This window comes from Bactrocera neohumeralis, unplaced genomic scaffold (genome assembly GCF_024586455.1).
Source record: "Bactrocera neohumeralis isolate Rockhampton unplaced genomic scaffold, APGP_CSIRO_Bneo_wtdbg2-racon-allhic-juicebox.fasta_v2 cluster10, whole genome shotgun sequence".
Lineage (NCBI taxonomy): Eukaryota > Metazoa > Arthropoda > Insecta > Diptera > Tephritidae > Bactrocera > Bactrocera neohumeralis.
The window spans coordinates 12,628,628-12,649,478 of record NW_026089623.1 but is presented as its reverse complement, the minus strand read 5'-3'; the positions used below and the strand labels follow the sequence as shown (position 1 = coordinate 12,649,478).

The 20,851-nt window shown below is 37.3% G+C and overlaps 1 protein-coding gene across 1 annotated transcript in view; it reads right to left on the bottom strand.

Moving 5' to 3' along the window:
• Nucleotides 1-20,450, bottom strand: part of LOC126765400 (uncharacterized) — a 30,537-nt gene extending 10,087 nt beyond the window's left edge. Inside the window, exon 1 of the mRNA XM_050483132.1 lies at nucleotides 20,093-20,450. Within this exon, the coding sequence (XP_050339089.1) occupies nucleotides 20,093-20,420 (328 nt within the window). The 5' untranslated portion in view covers nucleotides 20,421-20,450. The remainder of the gene's footprint in view (nucleotides 1-20,092) is intronic.
• Between the last annotated feature and the right edge of the window lie 401 nt (nucleotides 20,451-20,851).

Here is a 20,851-nt window from a genome sequence, read left to right as displayed (position 1 = left end):
TTCAGCTTTATTTCTAGACGTGGCTCAGGCGTTTGATAAGGTGTGGCATGAAGGCCTTTTGTATAAGATTAAAAACATTCTACCTTTAGAATTGTATAAAACATTGGAGTCTTATTTAAAAAATAGACAATTTATGGTAAAAGTGGGAGATTTCATATCTGACGAACGACAGATAAGGCCTGGTGTACCCCAGGGTAGTGTTTTAGGCCCAACTCTATACATCATATATACTGCAGATCTTCCTACAGCTAATAATATATTGACCTCAACTTTTGCGGATGACACAGCTTTAGTGAGCCGTAACAAATGCCACATAATAGCATCAAGAATATTAGCCGAGCACTTAAGGCCTGTCGAAGAATGGCTAGCCAACTGGCGTATAAATGTAATGAACAAAATGCAAGCATGTTACGTTTTCACTAAGACCTAAAATGTGTCCGGCAGTAAAAATGAACAATATTCTAGTACCCCAAGCGAACGACGTAACTTATCTTGGTATTCACCTAGATAGAAGACTTACGTGGAGAAAACACATATCTAGTAAAATAACTTGCATGAAGATAAGAGCTGCAAATTTAAATTGGCTTTTAAATAAAAACTCTAAACTTAGCCTAGACAACAAAGTGCTTTTATATAATGCGGCCATAAAGCCGATTTGGATGTATGGCATTCAACTGTAACTAATAATATTGATATAATACAAAGGTTCCAATCAAAAATGCTTAGAACAATCACGTGTTCACCATGGTACATGCGTAATGAAAATATCCATAAAGACCTTGGTATTTCTATGGTAAAGAAAGAAGTAGAAGACAGCAGAATTAAATATATATCTAAACTCCGAGATCACCCAAACCCTTTGGCTAATGCTTTGGTACATTCCTGCGATCAAACACGCCTTAAAAGAAGAGATATGCCTGCGTACTAAGGAGCAACGTATCACCAAAACAGCTCAAACACTTGCTTGAGCTTGTCTAGTTTTTAAATAGATTTAAGATTTTAAAACTTATTGTTAGGCTTTTAAAACAAAAAGCAGATTCAATAAATAAAAAAAGATATTGCAAAAAAAAAAAAAAAAATTCTTGCGAAAACGGCTGAGAACACCAACCCATTACTAAATACAACTATCACGCATGCCACGAAAAAAAGAAAAATTCCAAGAATACAATCGGCTATTTCGAGATGCTTAAGTTTCGCTGCAGAAAATAATATTTTACGTAACGCAACACGCAAATTCACCACTCGACATCCTCCCTGTCTGATCAATGATAAAATACTACAGAATAAGCTTATGTTTTTGTCCAAGCAAAACACACCAAACGAAGTCTTTCAACAAACCTTTGCTGAACTGGAATCTAATTACACAAATAATGGCTGGAAGTTATTGTTTACGGATGGGTCCAAGTCCATCGATTCCACTTCCTTAGCAGTTGTCACTGCCACAGGAGAAATCATTTGCAATTGGCTTCTTCCCTCAACGAGCTCTGTATTTACCGCTGAAGGATCTGCTATCCTTCATGCAGTTAATTACGCAAAAAAGACTAAAGGAAAGTTCCTCATCTGTACAGACAGCAAATCGTGTATGTCTGCAATAACGTCTCCTTCAAATCGCAATCCCATAATAGAAGTTATCAGGGACGCGGTCATTGGTGCCCCTCAGAAAATCCAAGTAATGTGGATCCCTGGCCATGCTGGTATTACAGGCAACCACTTTGCAGACCTCGCTGCGAAAAATGTAGCCAGGACTCCTGCCTTAACACACTACGTCTCATCCAATCAAGACATTCTTAACCTTATTAAGCACAAAAGGCATCAAAAAAACGCAAGCGAATGGAAAACATTTAAACATCACTACGCGGTCATAAACCCAGCCAGAAATCGTATAATCTACTCGTCAACAGTTCCAACTAGCGCAATGAAGACATATACTCGATTAAGGATTGGACACACTATCATAACACACGCCCACTTACTATCGGGTAAAAGTCCATCCATTTGCCCCTTTGCGATGACACCGCTTCTATCAAACACTTACTCACACTCTGTCCGATGCTTCACCCAACAGCCCACAACTCTGGCAACATTGATCTCATAAAACTACTAAGTGAACCTTTAGAAAAAAACGTGATGATTGTATATAGATTCTTAAAAACCAACGATTTGTTAAAATATATTTAAGCACCTTACATCTTTACTAACCCTTAGCAAATAGAATTTTTCACCTAGTTATAATTACAAGACGGCTGAAGGCCTCGTAGCCAGTGCTGCGTTTATGTATTTATATAATAAAACTCTTTTTGTTATATGAATTATTATAAATAAATAAATAAAATAAAATTTATACGCACACATATATTCCACTTTCCATTTCTCGTTATTCTAATTCCTCCTTTCCCTTTAACCTTTAATATGCTTATACATATATACATGTGAGAACAATTAAGCTTAGCTTTGCCTAAGCCTAGCATCATAGATATAGTTCGCTTTTTATATTTGATACCAGCAGAGGCATTATTTTCTAGTTCGTTTATTACATTCGCTACCTGCAGACGCAAGGGCATTTCACCTGGTAAACCACTAGGCACGTAACTTTCCACTCGTTGTATTATATATTTATATTAATAAATACTTTTGTAAATACGAGTATATATCGTTGTTGTTTTATATCGGGATTCGAAGCTATCTAAAAGGCTTGGTAGCTCAACACTTGTTTTTCAATTAAGTTTTTATAGATTTTAAGCAAATAATTTAGTACAGTTTAACTTTTTTTCATTTTAAAATTCCCAGAAGATCTAGGTCTCAACTTTATAGAAATAGTTCCCTGGCGAGGGTATCAAAAACACGTCGCGATAATCTTCATCTGAAACTGAAAATAGTTTTGCAAGTTGAGGAGAATTGGCATCGTAATCGCGTGCCGGAGAAATTTTAGAAATTTCTCAAGTACCCACTAATCATGTATATACTATATATATTTATATATACATATATTTAAATTTTCAAAGACTAGAATTCTTTTTAAAATATACTTCCTTATTCTTTGACTTTGGTTTTAAGGCTAATTTTACAATTATTTTATTTTTAAAATGAAGCATTCGATAATGAGTACGAATAAGTAAATATAACTAAAAGTTACATATGTAGCCGTTTAATACTTTTTCAAGTATTATATTTCAGTGCATTGACTGTTATATGACTTAAGTACTTTCTAAAGTGGAGTAAAACAAAACACACAAATATTCTTGAATAATTGGTTATTACTTTGACTGTTTCTTATGAAAGGAAAAGTAATTATCTTTCATGTTGTATTTATAAATTTAAGTTAGATGACATGAAATTTGAGCCGCAATGGTTTTAAAATACAAATTGTTTACATTGCAAGTATCGTTGTTTAATTTTTTAGATAGCAACGACACTTGCATTTTGTTATACATATTCATGGGCGTGTCAATGTTAATTAGCCAACAAATAAATACATGTTTTGCACAGTAATGATGTTGGTTTGATTTAAGTATTTTTTCATTATCTCTTCTACGTTGGAAGTTTCATTACATATAGACGTTTGTAGAATTATATATGTTACTCCTTCGAGAGTCGAATATCGAACGATCGCAGCGGCTTACTGAACAAAAGTTGAAAACATCACAAGCACGCGCTAGAGAGTCGAGTACGGCTTGAAGAGCAAAGTATTAGAAATATACAAGCTCGTACTATGGAGTCGAGCTTTGAGCGTTCCCAACGCCTTTTTTTTATCAGAAGAATGGTAGGTTGTGCTGTGCCTCTGAAAAAGTCAATCTCCCCAATATGCAGGAGCCGCCATAGCCAATCAAAAATGTATTGATAAATAATCACACACATTCTGTACACAACATACTTAGGTACAATAACCTTTTTCAAATAACATCATTTCTTGCGAAATAAATAAGGAAAGATAATTATATGCCTACTTCTAAAATAGAGGGTATTATCTAATATGTAGCCTTCTACCACCATCAAGTCAAAGTCCACAATTCTTGCAAATCTATTTCATTTCAGATGCAGATCAGCTATCGTTTCGGTAAAACATAGCTCTATTGCTAAAAATTTATTTAATAAACGAACTACAAACCGCACTGAATAGCATATAGTACATAAGATGTTTTAAGCAAAACTTAGATCGCAACTCTTCAGATAATTTAAATTTAATTATTCACTTCGATAGCACACCTGAGCAGATATAATGCTCCAGCTGTAAACGAGGTAGCCATTCTCTTGGTTGACGAAAAAAACAGCCCAAGAGATATAGTGCATGGTTGAGACGGCCAACTTAAAAAGGTTCCTGAGTTACACCGATCGTATGATCCTCTGCAGTATCCCATAATGTTTGCAATGGGAGAAGACGGTTATTTTTTGACCATTCCTCAGTAAGGTACAGTAACAAAAGAGGGATGTGCATGCAATTTTATGCATTTAGGTGGATGGCTAGAGTTAATTGTTTCAATCCTTTACATTATTACAGAGATTTATTTTGTGGACATATTGCCGATATGATGGCAAAAATTATATCAGAAAGATTGAATTACATATGTCGTAGTCAACAAAGACTAAGGGCTGACCAATACATTCATCTCAGAGACTCCTTACATCAAGATGCTAACATAGACCCATCGATAACCTTCATTCACAGGTTCTTCACGGTATCTGCCTGAAAAACACAAGATGCGTTCGAAATTATGAAGGACCAGACTTATTTTTACGTGTTACCCCGAGTGACCTGAATTATCTGCTGCCTTTCAATCGTCATAACATCATTTCTAGAGTATTTCATGTAAAGATGAAGAAATTCATAAAATTATTCACGAAAGGCGAAGTATTCGGCAAAGTGAAATATTATATAGCAAGTGTGAGTTGCAGAAACGAGTTTTACCACACTGTCATTTGCCAGTAGTATAGACGTTTCGTCAACGATAAGTAAACCGGAGAGGACGGATATCCAGTTTATAGTCGGCGTGATGCAGAAAAGATGAGACAGATCGCTACATTAAATATTAGATGGAGTAGGTTCAATATAGATCATAGATCTAGCAGTTAGCTGTATACTTAGAAAACGGAAAAGTATGTATGTCACCAAAACCCACGTAAAACCATTCTGTAATAGCACTGTAATGAAGATTATTTTGCAGGGACACCACGAAGTCCCCCAATGAGCTAATAAAAAATTTAAAAGAAAAAAGCATGGTGAGGATATACTTGGGCCTCAAGGCATGAAAAATGATCCCGCTTTAGGTACAGTCTACGCTGTACATCCTTCACAATCAGAGTATTTTTACCTTAGGATGTTACCACATCACGTACGCGTCAACCTCATTCGACTACTTAAAAACTGTTGACAGAGTTCTCAAAGAGACCTATCAGGCACCTTGACGTGACAGAGAATACTCTGAGAGAAGCATTAATTTCGCAGTGTCCAGTACAACTGAGAGAGTTGTTTACCGTCATACTTTTATTTTGTCAAACTTCGAAACCATTAAAATTATGAGAAAATTTCAAAGACCATTTATGTCACATAGACTCCAACAGCAAAATCAAGATTTCGCTTCACCATATAGTGAAAACATTTATAACGAAGGTTTAATACCAATAAAAGTAATTGCAACTAAATGATAAAAACCTAAGCGTTTTGGACTACCTTCTTCAGTTCGCACAGAAAACAGAGCTTCAAACACAATGACAAATCACCATAATACAAATAATTTGACCGTTCTTGTTAATGAAAATCTGCCAAAATTAGTCCCAGATCAAAAACACTTGCGGCCACGCAAAGCTTACCACTCCAAATTTTCAAGTGTTGTGCATATTTGACAACACTTTATAGCGGTACTTTTTCCGGTATAGAACTTTTTTATTTAAAAACAAATTACTGACACGTTGTTTGTCGAAATTATTAAAAACACATACAAAACACATTCAACTGTAGACAAAATCATTTGAAAGTTAGTGAGCTTTACAAAATGAGCTCGCAATGTAAGAAACTGACATGCGATGAAAAAATTATGTTTTATATTTTTTTGGCTTAATTTCATTTCCATTATATTTGAAATAAATGTTTTCTTTCCTGTTTTTAAATTGAAACACGAAGTTTAGTCGAGGCATTACATTAAAAACAATAAAATCCGCTTTTATATAAGCACAGAAAAGCTAATTGTGTATTACTCATTAAACGTTATAAATTAAAAGCTATGTGGCAACGCCGTATTCACTGCTTATAAGCAACCCTTTGTTATGTTTACAACAATATCCATTAGTAACGCTGTACTACCTTTTTAATTCTAGCTGTAAGCAACCCGTGTCCCAGAATCCTATCATTCTTCCCTTTTTCCCACAAACCGTCTTGCCGAACGGACGTGTGCACAGACAACATTTCTTCTTGTTAAGTAATATTTAAGTATTTCTAAATAAACTGTAAATAAATAAAAAAACATCCAAAACTGGTGACCCCGTACAAGTGAAACGAATCTACAGATGGAACAGCAAGGAGAAAACACCGCACAAGCATCTCCGCCAGCAAGCGTACGACCGGCAGCGCAGGCGGATCAACCTCAAGGCATTCTGGCCAGATCAGCAATCGAAGTGCATCAGCCCGATCTCCACGTGGATGCAGCAATGGTTCCTTGCATTAGCCCTACGCATCGCTGCTACAGGTGTGACCCATGACGCACGAAAATACAATCTGGTCATGGCACAAGTTCCACCAAGCAAGCTAATGGAGCTGAAGGCCATAATCGACTCCCTCAATAAATCGTTACGACTACATCAAATCCAAACTTATAGCTCAATTCGCGGATAGCCAACAACGACGCGTACAACGTGCTCTTTCCGATATGTCATTAGGCGACTTAAAACCGAGTCAACTGTTCAACGAAATGCGCCGGGTGGCCGGCACAGCACTTTGCGAGACAGTAATAATTGACCTCTGGGCATCGTGTCTACCTCCTCACACTCAAGCTGCTGTGATCGCATCAAATTGTGACGTAGCAGATAAAGTTGCTATTGCAGACGCCATCACGGACTCCATGAATTTTCGATAAATTAGCATGGTAGGTAACCAAGCACCGGCAACACGCACCCCCACTCAAACTAACAATGACTCAACCACGCTAGAGGAATTAAGAAAGGAAATCGCGTAACTGACGAGGCAAATCGAATCCATAAAAACGCAGAGATCACGAAGCCGCAGCCGAAGTCGACCGAGACAAGAACGAAATACACGCCAAGAGTGCGCACAGGGAAACGAATTATGCTGGCATCACCATAAATTTGATGCCAACGCTCGAACTTTAAGGAAACCCTGCTCTTATAATAACAGGCAATAGAGCGAATGACTATCCGAAACGAAAACTGCAGCGCCGGTAACGGAACTCCTGCAGTCACACAGCGCTTGAATAATACAACTTTTTAATAGACACCGCAGCAGACGCATCGGTAATTCCCAAAACCACTCGAAACAACAACATGAAGCCATCAACCGTTGAACTGTTTGCGGCAAACGGCACCCCAATTACCGTGTACGGCGAAGTGCTTCTTAAAATAAATTTAGACTTAAGACGAGAATTCCTTTGGAGCTTCCTCATCGCCGACGTTACGAGCGGAATTATTGGAGTCAAATTAATAAGTCACTATGGACTGTTGGTTGACTTAGAAAAGAAACGATTAGTCGACAACTTAACTTCAGTGACATCGCCTGGAAAGCTCGGAAGTAACAATAAATTATCAATAAAAACATTCGACACGTCATGCGTATATGCAAGCCTACTCAAAGAGTTTAGCAATTTAACACGCGTGGCACAACCCGGAAACCCAGCCGTATCCTCAGTCGTTCATCACATCGAAACTCGCGGCCCACCTCTATCTGCACGACCAAGACGCCTTTTACCAGATAAATTCCAACAGTTCCAGACCGATATCCAATTCCATACCTACAGGACTTCACCTGTAATTTAAATAATAAGACGATCTTTTCAAAGATCGATCTGCAAAAAGCCTTTCACCAAGTTCCCGTAAATCCAGAGGATGTTCCGAAAACAGTTTTTATTGCGCCTTTCGGCCTCTTCGAATTTATCTTTATGCCTTTCAGTCTTCGCAACGCAGCGCAGACACTACAAAGACTCATACACGATGTCCTACGAGGACTAGATTTTGTATTTCCATACATGGATGACATCTGTGTAGCATCATCATCCTTAGACGAACATCTATCTCACCTCCGTCAACTCTTCGAGCGCCTACAAAAACATAACCTAAGACTAAATGCTACAAAGTCAATCTTTGGAAAATCCGAAATCACATTCTTAGGACACACCGTCTCAGCAGAAGGAATACGACTTCTAAAACAACGCGTACAAGCTATTAAAGATCTTGACAAACCAACTACAGGCAATGGTCTCAAACGAATCTTAGCCACAATAAATTTTTACAGACGCTTTATCCCACATGCAATCGAAGCGCAAATACCTCTTTTGACCATGTGTTCCGGAAACAAAAAGACCGATCATTCTAAGCTCCATTGGAAGGAAATTACGACAGCAGCTTTCAAAGAATGTAAAACTCAGCTTTCGAATGCATCTCTTTTAACATACCCCTCGATGAACGCCGAGTTGTCATTATGAGTCGACGCTTCGGATAAAGCTGCAGGAGCTGTCTTACTCCAGGTAACGGACAGAAACTTCGAACCCTTAGCATATTTTTCAAAAAAAATTCGACAAAAAGCAGGTGCGTTACAGCACTTATGACAGAGAACTTACAACTTCGCCATTTTAAATACATGCTAGAAGGACGCACCTGTCACATCTACAGCGATCACAAACCACTAATTTACGCTTTTAAGAAGAATCCTGAAAAGTGTTCCAACCGACAAGCTCGCCAGCTTGATAACATTTCCCAGATAACTACATACATTCGCCACGTGGAAGGAAAAGAGAATGTAACAGCTGTATAACTAGACTACAACAAACTCACTGAAGACTAAGAAGTCGATCAAGAACTCAAGCTTCTACTCCAAAACAACGTTAACTCATCGATTCAGTTAAAATTATTCACAATACCCGGATGCGATAAACAAATAGTCTGCGACGCATCGACCGGAAACGTAAGACCACTCATTACAAAGAAGTTCCGCTCTGAAGTGTTACGAGCTACCAATGGGTTATGCCACCCAGCTACTCGCGCTACAGCCAGACTACTGACAAGTCCTGGCCTGGAATTCAAAAAGACAGTATTGCATTCGCAAGAGCATGCGAACAATGCCAAAAGGCAAAAATCACTCGACACACATTTACGCCTCTAAAACGCTACGAGTCCGGAGACTCGCGATTCGATCACATTAATATCGACGTTATAGGACCATTTCCCTTACATGCAGGTGACCGTTATTGGCTAACAATCATCGAACGCTTCTCAAGATGGCCAGATGGCCAGCTATTCTTATACCCGATATGACAGCACTAACTATCAGAAAAGCTCTCATCGCCAATTGGATCGCAAGACTTGGAGTTCCAGCCGTCATTATATCAGATCGTGGACGTCAATTTACATCTACCTTATTTGCAGAGCTAACAACATCGCTTCGCATAACACATCTGAAGACAACACCATATCACCCACAAGCAAACGGTATAGTAGAAAGATGGCACCGAACGTTGAAGGCTGCAATTTTATGCATTAGCTCCGAACGTTGGACCGACTTTCTACCAACAATACTCTTGGGCCTACGAACCGTCTACAAACAAAACTTAGTAGCGTCACCGGCAGAATTAATCTAAGGTGCAAAGCTGCGACTTCCTTCAGAATTTTTCGTACACGAAAGCCGAACAAAAACACAGTCAGAATTCGTTACTCAACTCCGAGACTTAATGAACACCATCAGACCATCCACTACATCATGGCACGGTCCAAGGAAAGTATTTGTACATCCCGATCCTGCGACGTGCGAAAACGTTTTCATCAGAAATGATTCAGTGCGTCCATCACTTTCTAAACCATACGAAGGATCTTATAAAGTTTTATCACGAGAGGAAAAGTATTACAGAATCGAAATAAAAGGAAAACCAGAAATATTTCTATAGATCGATGAAAGATTTATCGCCACAAACTCACGGAACCTTATCAACTGGAGCAGAACACCGACGAGTATCTTTCGTTACACTATAGCTACGATCTTAACCGTTCACCCAGTCTGGAGGGGGATACTGTGGCAACGCCGTATTCACCGCATATAAGCAACACTTTGTTACGTTTACAACACTATCCTTTAGCAACGCTGTACTACCTTTTTTATTATAGCTGAAAGCAACCCGTCTCCCAGAATCCTATCATTCTTCCCTTTATCTACAAACCGCCTTGCTGTACGGACGTGTGCACAGACAACTTTTCGTCTTGTTAAGTAATACTATTTAAGTATTTCTAAATAAACATTAAATAAAGCAATAAACTTCTTAATTAGATAATACAATTTAGTTTACTTATGCTAACGAACGAAAAAGACCGAAAAAAATTTAAGAAAGTATAGTGGTAAGGTTTGCATGGCCACGAGTGTAAATGCTTTTGAAATTATAGTCGATAGCGTGAATAATAACAAAATTTTTTTTTTGGATGTGCCAGGGCACCGGCAAGACGTTTCTTGCAATTTTAAGACTTTCCTAAATAAGACAATCAGGGAAGATAGTGATAGCAGTTGTTTCGCCAGAAATTGCTGCAACTCTTCTGAAGGATGGAAAAACAACTTTTAAACTTCCGCTATCCGCAAATCTTGAACAGCATTCAATACGTTCTATCCGTAAAAATGGGCCTCTTGGTTAACAATTGCAAGACGCCTCATTAATTATATGGGGTGAATGATTTCCGACAGACTCTTCCTGTCATTAACACAGGTACGCGCGCAGATATTACCAAAGCAAGCTTAATATCGTCGCCCTTATGGACTTTGATTGAATCCGTATATAAAATACGGACCAATATGAGAGCTCATCTTCTTGGAATCACTGATGGCGATTTTCCAAAGCAACTGCTTAAACTTGGTAAATTTTTCCCACTCCAAATTTAGGCAGTAATTGCAATATTCTTCTGGATGAGTCTCTAGGCCATAGTGCAGAAATTTTAATTGTGTTCTTTTTTTGCGATGAAAACATCTTTCGCTCTAACTATAAAGAAGTCCCAAGGCCAAGCTTTCGAATTAGTAGGGATTGACCTACGAAAATTATGTTTTACTCATGGCCAACCGTATGTTGGGTTTCGCGGGTCGGAGGTCCTGAAAATCATTTTATATTACTGCCACAAAATAAATTAACATCAAATATCGTTTACAGAGAAGCTCTAACTCAATAAATTATTTTACAGGAGCAGATAATAATAATACAAAAAAATATACTTTCATGTTCGAATTTCCTTCAATTTATTAATTTTTAATGACTCCACTTCAAAAATTTGTATCAGACTCCAGACGTATGTATGTACTTATGTAGTATACATATATGTATGTCGTATATACAAGTATATCGAAGTGGTGGTCTTTTGATCAAATCAAATTAAAATCTGATAATTCGTGACTTTAGAATATCGAAATTTGGTTTTTTATGAAATCTTTATAAATTTGCCAATATATCTATACACAATTTTTCTGCTTCTTGGGCACAATCATGGAATGTAGTGCAGATCGTCTCCAAGCTGGAGCACCCTAGGTAACGCCTGCGGCTTTCACGGCCTTACATCTACAGACGATGTAGCACTTGTGGTCAAAGTAAAGTTTTCTAGCACCGTGTATGAGTTGACACAGGGACATCTCAGCGTTGTAAGAAAATGGGCGGTCGGAAGTGGACTCGCCATAAACCCAAATAAAACAGAAATGGTTTTATTCAGTAGAAGATAAAAGATCCCGGTGGCACCGCTGCCGCAAGTGGGAGGTATTCGCCTGCAACCGGCGGATACACTGGAATATTTAGGGCTCATCCTGGACAATAAGCTTTAATGGAAGCCGAATATCGAGGAGAGAGCAAAAAAGGCATATATTGCCCTATACTACTGTAGAGGAGCTATTGACAAAAGGTGGGGCTTCTCACCGAAAGTGGTACTCTGGCTCTCTGACACCATAGTCAAGTCCATCTTGTTTTGTAGAGTCTTTATGTGGTGGAAGGCTTTAGGGAAGACCACACTTGCAAAGATACTCGAAAGCGTTCATCAGCATGTGCGGTGCATTAAGATCCACCCCAACCATGGCACTTAATGCAATTTTGAACATAACGCCCGTGAACATTGCGGAAAGGTGTAAAGCCGGGAAAGTGGCTATCAGGCTCAGAAAATCTGGATTATTAAAGGAACGCGTAATGGGTCTGGTAGTGAACGAGGGCAAGACGAAATACACAGTCAAAACTTTGAAGTCGTAGATAATTTCGTCTATCTTGGAACCAGTGTAAACACCACCAACAATGTCAGCCTGGAAATCCAACGCAGGATAACTCCTGCCAACAGGTGCTACTTCGGACTGAGTAGGCAATTGAGAAGCAAAGTCCTCTCTCGACGAACAAAAACCAAACTCTATAAGTCACTCATAATTCCCGTCCTGCTATATGGTGCAGAGGCTTGGACGATGGCAACAACTGATGAGTCGACGTTGCGAGTTTTCGAGAGAAAAGTTCTGCGAAATATTTATGGTCCTTTGCGCGCTGGCCACGGCGAATATCGCATTCGACGGAACGATGAGCTGTACGAGATATACGACGACATTGACATAGTACATAGGTCTACTGTCGGGAGCTCTCTATCAACACCAGTTTCAGACTTCCTGACTACTGCAATGTATTCCAGGCTGAGGTTGCAGCCATCAAGGTAGCAGCAGATTTGCTGCTCCGGAGAACGTCCACCTTCAGAGACGTGATCATTCACTCAAATAGCAGAGCGGAAATACTAACCTTGAACTCATTTACAGTCTGTTCAGGGTTGGTCGAAGAATGTCTAACGTCGCTATCTTTAGCAGCGAAAGTTTTTGTGATTAGACGGGTATGGGTGCCAAGCCACAGCGGAATCGCAGGTAATTGCAAAGCTGATGAGCTAGCAATAAAAGGCACTCTAGAACCATTATTGGTAGAATGAGAACGGATCGGTGCTCTGCATCGTCTTGCGTTCTACTACTAGAAAGCTGGGCCTCGCGGAAGCTTGGCCAAAGCTGGGCCAGCACAGTACTTGCGCGGTCGCAAAAGCTTTTTGACACAAGATAGATCACAGAAGATCTAGTGATTTCTTTGCTCTCAGTAAGGCTAGCCTCTCATTAGTAGTGGGACTCTTAACAGGCTACTGCCCTATTGACATGCATGCGGTAAGAATGGGAATCTTACCAGATGCTGACTACAGAAGTTGTTTGGAAGAAGATGCCGTAGAAATAGCCAGCACTTCCTTTTTGACTGTTCCGCATTTGGGAGGTCAAGACTTAGACACTTGGGGGCACATACCTGCGAACATCCTACGAACTGGCGGGTGTTGAAGTTAAGCGCCTTTGTAAATATGTATTGGCTACAATGCGTTTCGCCAATCTGCAAGTCCGAACACGGGAGTTCATTTTTCAATGGCTTCATAAAGGACTACATTATTAGTCCTAACCTAACCGCAGGTGACAGTTCTACTCAATTTTATTGGAAACAATCAAGAATTTACCAAAGGAATTTTTAAGGAGACAAAATGGGGATTGAAGCGTTGTGGAAGGACTGAATAGCCGTGGTGGTACTGCAGTAATAATCTGACAACGCTACTATCAATTCAACCAAGAATTTCAGTTATACCGAATTCTTCCTTACTTTCCTTAGAATTTATTATATCATTTTCATACATTTCCGGATTCGAATTATTACTGAAAAGCCTTCTTCTAAATATTTGCAACGTTTTGCAATACTCTCATGGCGGCATTAATGTCCCTTCAAGAGAATTTACCTTTTTCTAATAAAAAATATTTACATATATGTACTATATCAGTACATATCAGATGAAAACAAATGTAATTTGCTTGAAGCAGTTGTTCCGATGTGAAACAGAAAGATTCCGAAATAAATACTCGTAATTTCATTCGGCTTAAGAACAATCTAATTGAAATCAATCGACTTTTAAAAACGATGCCACATACGTGTCCTTGTGGAACATACCTTGTGTCAACCGTTATTTCAAAATTTGTTCCAAAGCATATGTAACTCTTTACTATAATAGCTCTTCTGCCAAACAACTATAAAAAAAAGTAAAAAACTAAAATAAACGAAAAAATTAAAAAGCAAAAAAATAATCAAATTGTTGTTGCTCTTTTCTTGAAATCAATCTTTTATAATGCTTGGTCCTTTTTTATGACCGATTCTTTGCTTTGCAATTAACTTTGCTTCATTTTCCTGCTCTATATTTCTTTTTTTTTAATTGGTTTTGATTGCTTTGCATCAGTGTCAAAACATACATACGTGTGTTGTGTTGCTGATACATGAATATTATAGTACGGAAATCTACCACAACTAATTACGTCAGAGACATTAAATTTTATCTCTGAGATGGTATTAGGAAGCTTTATGAGAGCTAGTGTGAAAATTGGACAATGGGCGTGGCACCTCCCATTTTTTGGTGAAATCCCATTGACCGAAAATATCGTTCAATGTGTGAGATATATGATTGAAATTCAGGGATAATTCTTTCCTAAAAATGGTATGTCTGTATGTCAAAAATTGGTCAAATCGGGCCCATTCTTCCCCGAGCCCCCATATGCCTAGTATAAAGAACAACTGGCTGACTTTGCTCCATAAGATTGGTGATTGTATGTGAGGTACTTTAATGATAATAATTAATTAATAAAATCAGCACAATACTAACTCAACTCCCATATACTACATATGCTGACTTTCGTTTTCCTAAGAAATTGTAAGCCGAATTTGTCTGCCAGTGTATGAATTATATAGAGTATATGTATATATAAAACTTCTTGGATTCCGATCCTCTGGTTGACGTTTTACGTCCTAAGGTATTTCCCTGGCTTTAATTCTTGCAAGTTGCAAGAGAATAAAATGTTCGGTGGCACCCGAACTTAGCCCTTCCTTACTTGTTACGAATAGCTTCATACAAACAACTTATAACACTGAAATAATATTCCTTGTTGACAGTTTGCCCGGTCGGAAGGAATTCGGTGTGCAAAACAGCTCGAAATTCAAAGAATAATTTTTTTTCGTTTACGGCTCACGATATTAGGCCGATTGATCGTCTGTTTCTGGGTTGAAGGCTTATCCAATACTCATCTCCAGTAATAATACGTTTCATGACATCCTAGTGGTCGGAAAGCATCCAGTAAAATATCCGAGTGTTAATCGTCGATTCACTAGTTTCAATTCCTTTGTCTTATTGATTATCTCTTTCTTTACCATAGGTATTACGTTCTATATAAATGTTTTTATTACGCATGTACCATGGTGCACCCATGATTTTTCTAAGCATTTTAGATTGTAACCTTTGTATTATTTCAATGCTCTTAACTTCATTCAAGTTATTTTACTGGCTATATGTTTTCGCTACGTCAGCCTTTGATCCAGGTGAATCCCAAGCTAAGTTACTTCATTCGCTTGGGGTACTAGGACATTGTTTATTTTAACTGTCCGACACGATTCTGATCTAAACAAGAATGTAACTTGCTTTCATTTTAGCTCACCAATATTTATATCCCAGTTGGCTAGCCATTCTTCGACAAAAGTTAAGTGCTGCCCTAATACACTTGATGCTTTTATGGAGCATTTTTTACGGCTTACTAGAGTTGTGTCATTCGCGAAAGTGGATGTCAATACGTTAATAGCTGTTGGAAGATCTCCTGTGTATAGTATGTACAAGGTTGAGCCTTGCACGCGAGTCTGATGTACACCAGCCCTTATTACTCGTTTTTCTCATATGAAGTCTGCTACTTTAACTGTAAATTTCCTGTTTCTTAAATTTCGCTCCAGAGTTTTATACAATTCGTAAGGTAAAACGTTTTTGATTTTTCATAAAAGGCCTGGCATGAACCTTATCGAAGGCTTCAGCTACATCTAGAAAAATAGAACAGTACTCTCTGTGCTCGATTGCTTTAGTGATTTCTATGGTAATTCTATTTTCTTGCATTATAATGCCTTGTTTAGAACGAAAACCAATTAGTATTATATTATTTTCGTGGAGGAAAAGAGTCTTCTTTGATAGTAACACTTTTTCAAATATTTTAGAAATACAGGGTAAGAGACTTATTGGTCTGTAGGAAGACGGCTGGGTTAAGTCTTTCCCAGGTTTATCTATAACGATGAACTGCGACTTTTTCCACGAAGTTGGATAGTATCCGAAAACAAGAATTGCATTACTCCATTTTTGGAGTAATATTATCGAGTCCTGATGCCTTTTTCGGATTTAGCTCTTTAAGATTCTAGTAACTTCAGAAGTAGAAGTCCTAATAGACGCAAGCGACTCGGTAGGGGGTAAGGTTGGCAACTTAAAGTTGTTCTTTGGGCAATTGGGTTGAAATACCTTTTTTAGGTGATTTGCAAAGCTATTTGCCTTATCCTCATCACTACGTGCCCAATTATCATTTAACTGTCTTAGAGACTTATTGGAATCTACTCGTAGCTTGAAAGACTTTTGGGCTTTCCAAAGGGAGTTTTGCTTGCTAGAATTTAGGCATAGTTGAAGGGGAGCGATTTAACTGCCATTCACGGCTAGCTCGCCTTTTCTCAGTTTTTACAAGTTTCTCTATTTCATTATTGGTGATCTTTTTAAAACCAACTTGTTGTTTATTGTTTCTTTTTGGTGTTGCTAATACAGCTGCATTAGTTATTACATCATTAAATTCTCTTATACTTTCATCAATGTCTCTTTCTGTATTTAATTTGCAATCAATATTGATGTGGCTTCTGATATATTTTCTATACTTCAACCAGTTAGTTTTATGTGATGTTAGAGAAGCTTTAGGCTCAAATATCATGGGCTGTTTGTATAACTTTATTAGTACAGGAGAATTATCAGATGATAAGTCTGTACATGTATCAGCTGTCATAAGCGATCTATCTATAATTTTGACTACAGCAAAAGCTATTAAGTCTGTTTTTTTTCTATCACTGGGCCAGTATGTCGGCTTACTAGGAGATATTATATCCAGCTTATTGTGCTTATTCATAATAGTGTAGTACAGCTGTCTTCCTTTCGGATTAATAAAATGTGAGCCCCAGTACGTGTGTTTTGCGTTGTAATCTCCACCTGCTAGAAATATTTCACCCAGTGTTCCAAAAAAGTCTTTAAATTCGCTATCTGTAATTTTAAAACAAGGTGGATAGTAGTATATAGCCGTAAGATTTAAGTCACAACCGCCATTTTTTAGGGATATTTTGTAGCTTGTAACTGTAGTGTAGCATGAGATTCTAGAGCATAGTGATTTAACCGATTTCTAGTCAACACTGCCGTGCCACCATGCGCTTTTCCATCGGATGATTTGTAACATAGAGCCTAAATCCCGGTATATTGAAATTATTTTTATTTGAAAGATGAGTTTCTGATATAAACATTACAGCTATATTTTTTCTGACAGAAATCTAACAATCTCTAATTTATGTTGGTTAACACCCTTAGCATTCCATATACAGATACTTTCCTCCACAATTGCTGCATTGTTTTTTTAATTCGTCTTTTCTAAGGGCGTATTTAGAAGTGAGATGTAAATCACCACATACCACACAAACACTGCGTTGAGTGCAATATGATTTAGTATGCCCATATTCTAAGCAGTTACTACATTGTACCGGACTGTTTCTTTTATGTTGTCCTTCAACTGTTACTCTACGATGGAGCATATATTTCAGATTATATATTGAATCTGTCATTTTTTTTTTAATTGATTAGAATTCGGCGACAATTAAATTTTAAAGATTGGTTATGGTACTTTGTTTCTTTTAAATACGTTTGGCTTCACTAGAGTCTACTGCGGACTCTGTACCCTTAATTACAACAACTGGGCCCTTAGAATTGTTCAGTTGATAAGAATAATAGTTCTTGTTTTTATTCGATGGAACTTTAACAATTTTCATAAAACATTTTTCAGTGCAGGACTTAATTTTTGTTGCATCTACATATATTCAAAGGCACTGTATGAAAATTTTTAGTACCTACAATTTCACTTCATTTAGCAATAGAAGCATTTGAGCTCCGTGGTGGTACTCTTTGCATCGTCCTTAGGCTCTTTGCTCAGTAAGGCACATATGTTGCCATTAAGAATTTTTGGCTTTTTACTTTTTGGAAATTTTTGAAATTTTTTGGTATTGACCGCTGATTTAATAGTGCTAAATTTTTTTTACGTTGATAATGCGATCAATACCAATCTGAACTGATGGATATTTTTTGCTTGGTACATTCTCATCATGCATTTTGTTTTCCTTCGCTGTCCGGGTGCTTTCTGGTACCTGCAAAATGGCTGCTTTCAGTGGATTTGTTGTTGCCCGATTGCTGTTTACTGCTGCTTCTGATGACTGCGCTTGCTTAATATCCTTTTCAGCTGATCCCTGCGATGACTCATCATCGCCGTTACATTTGTTTTTGCCAGCAGTTGCTTTTGTTGGCTCGACAAAGCTAAAGTAGGCATTTAAAGAAAGCCTACGGTTTTGTTGATGAGGCTGCGAAGCACTCGTTATTGTTTTTTTATACCCTGAACAGAGTATATTAAGTTTGCCACGAAGGTTGTAACACCCAGAAGGAAGCGTCGTAGACCCTATAAAGTATGTATTTAAATTATCAGTATGTTGAGCTGAGTCGATTTAGCCATGTCATATACGAACTAGTCCCTCAGTTTTTAAGATATCGTTTTTAAATTTTACCACAATAACATATAGCTGCCATACAAACTGAACGATCGGAATCAAGTTATTGTATGGAAAACTTTCACGTTTGACAATGTATCTTCACAAAAGTTTGCACAGGTTAGTTTCTAAGATAATATACGAAGAAATTGTTCAGGTCGGCTTACTATAGCATATAACTGCTATATAAAACGAACAATCGGAATCCAGTGCTGGTATGGAAAACTTTTGCATTTGACAAGATATATTCACGAAATTTGGTATAGATTATTTTCTAAGGCAACAATGTAATCTCCGAAGAAACTGTTCAGATCGGTTAACTATATCATATAGCTGGCATACAAACTGAGGGATCGGAATCAAATGCTTGCATGGGAAACTTCCTCATCTAACGATATATCTTCACGAAATTTGGTATGAGTTATTGTTCATAGAAATAATGTAATAACTGAAGAAATTGTTCACAATGGATTACTAGAGCATATAGCTTCTATACAAACTGAACGATCGGAGTCTCTAAGGCAACGCTACAATAGTTGAAGAAATTTTGCAGGTCGGATAACAATGCCATACAAACCGTCTAAAAGATCCATTTTCTTTATTATTAAATAACCTTAATGTTTTTAGCAAACAACCTGGCTAAAAAGAACTAGTAAAATGCTTTCCTTTGGATGAAAATCACTGGCCGAAGTTAACGTTTTTTCTTGTTTTGTTTTTATCTATTTGTTTTGTGCCATATTTACTAATGTGTATTAATAATAATTTTGTGCATTGGTTTTTATTTGATTGCTTGTTTTTAACTTATTATTATGGTTTGTTTACTTTTGCAAAAATCAGAATACGCGGAGCGAATTAAAAACACGTCCGCACATCTTGAAAACTTTCTTTACATCACAAACAATTATCTCGAAGGCTTTTTTCAACATTCTGAACGTTTCGGCACCACAAATTTGATTCCCCATACAAAATTTTATGAAACTTCTTTGTTGAATAATTTCACACATCGTAAAAATCGCCGAATGGACTTTATGTAGTTTAGAAAGACAAGCGTATAGTAAAGACTACTGGTTATTTTGATATGACATTTGGCACAGATGTTTCTAATAGTCATACCAACATAGAAAAAAACACTTCGACAAATGGGTTTTTCGCGCGAAATTTAAATTAAAAAATCTCACTATTATTTGCCACAGTAATATGTCATTGCGATAAGTATCAATAAAGCCTATATGTTAAGTTAATTTAAATTTACTTACCTCTTAGAACGTGCACAGTAATACTTACTGCTCTGGCATTCGATGGAGCACAAGTATAGTTACCTGCGTGATGAAAATTGACCACCTCTAAACTCAATATACTGGATGTAGGTGATAATAAATATGGAGATAACTGGGATTTAGATGTCCACACCATTGTTTTGTTAGCATTATGTTCTTTATCCTTGTTTTCACTCCGTTCATTGTTAAGTTTTTTATTCATTAGAATTAAAGAGTTTTCTGAATTTTGTGTTACTCTTGTTACAGCAGTATCCACCGCTGTAGTTGAAGTAACTGAGAACCCCTCTTGCGCATCATAGTTGACCATTTTGTTGTTATGATACCTACAATGAATCACATGTATAAGTCAAATTAGTGTCACATTATGTGGAGTAAGGTCTTTTATAAAGTAAATATATACATTCTAGTAATTTCAGTAAATATAATTTTGATAAATTCCATTGCAAATATTTTGTTTAAAATATTCATTAGGCTGGCAGAATCCTCATACTTATATTTGAGAAGAAAAAAATTATGAAGTGAATTTTGAAAGTAATCAATAAGTACATATATTTTCACTTTATTATATTTTATATCAGTTTATTTTTATTAACTTTATATGAACAAAATGTTTCTTAATGAAGTAGGAAGCACAATTGATAAAAAATGATATGTGGTACTCAAAATTCTTTTCAACATGTTCCACATAGTATAAAAGATTTGTTCCTGAAAAGTTTTCACTAATATATTTTATTTCGT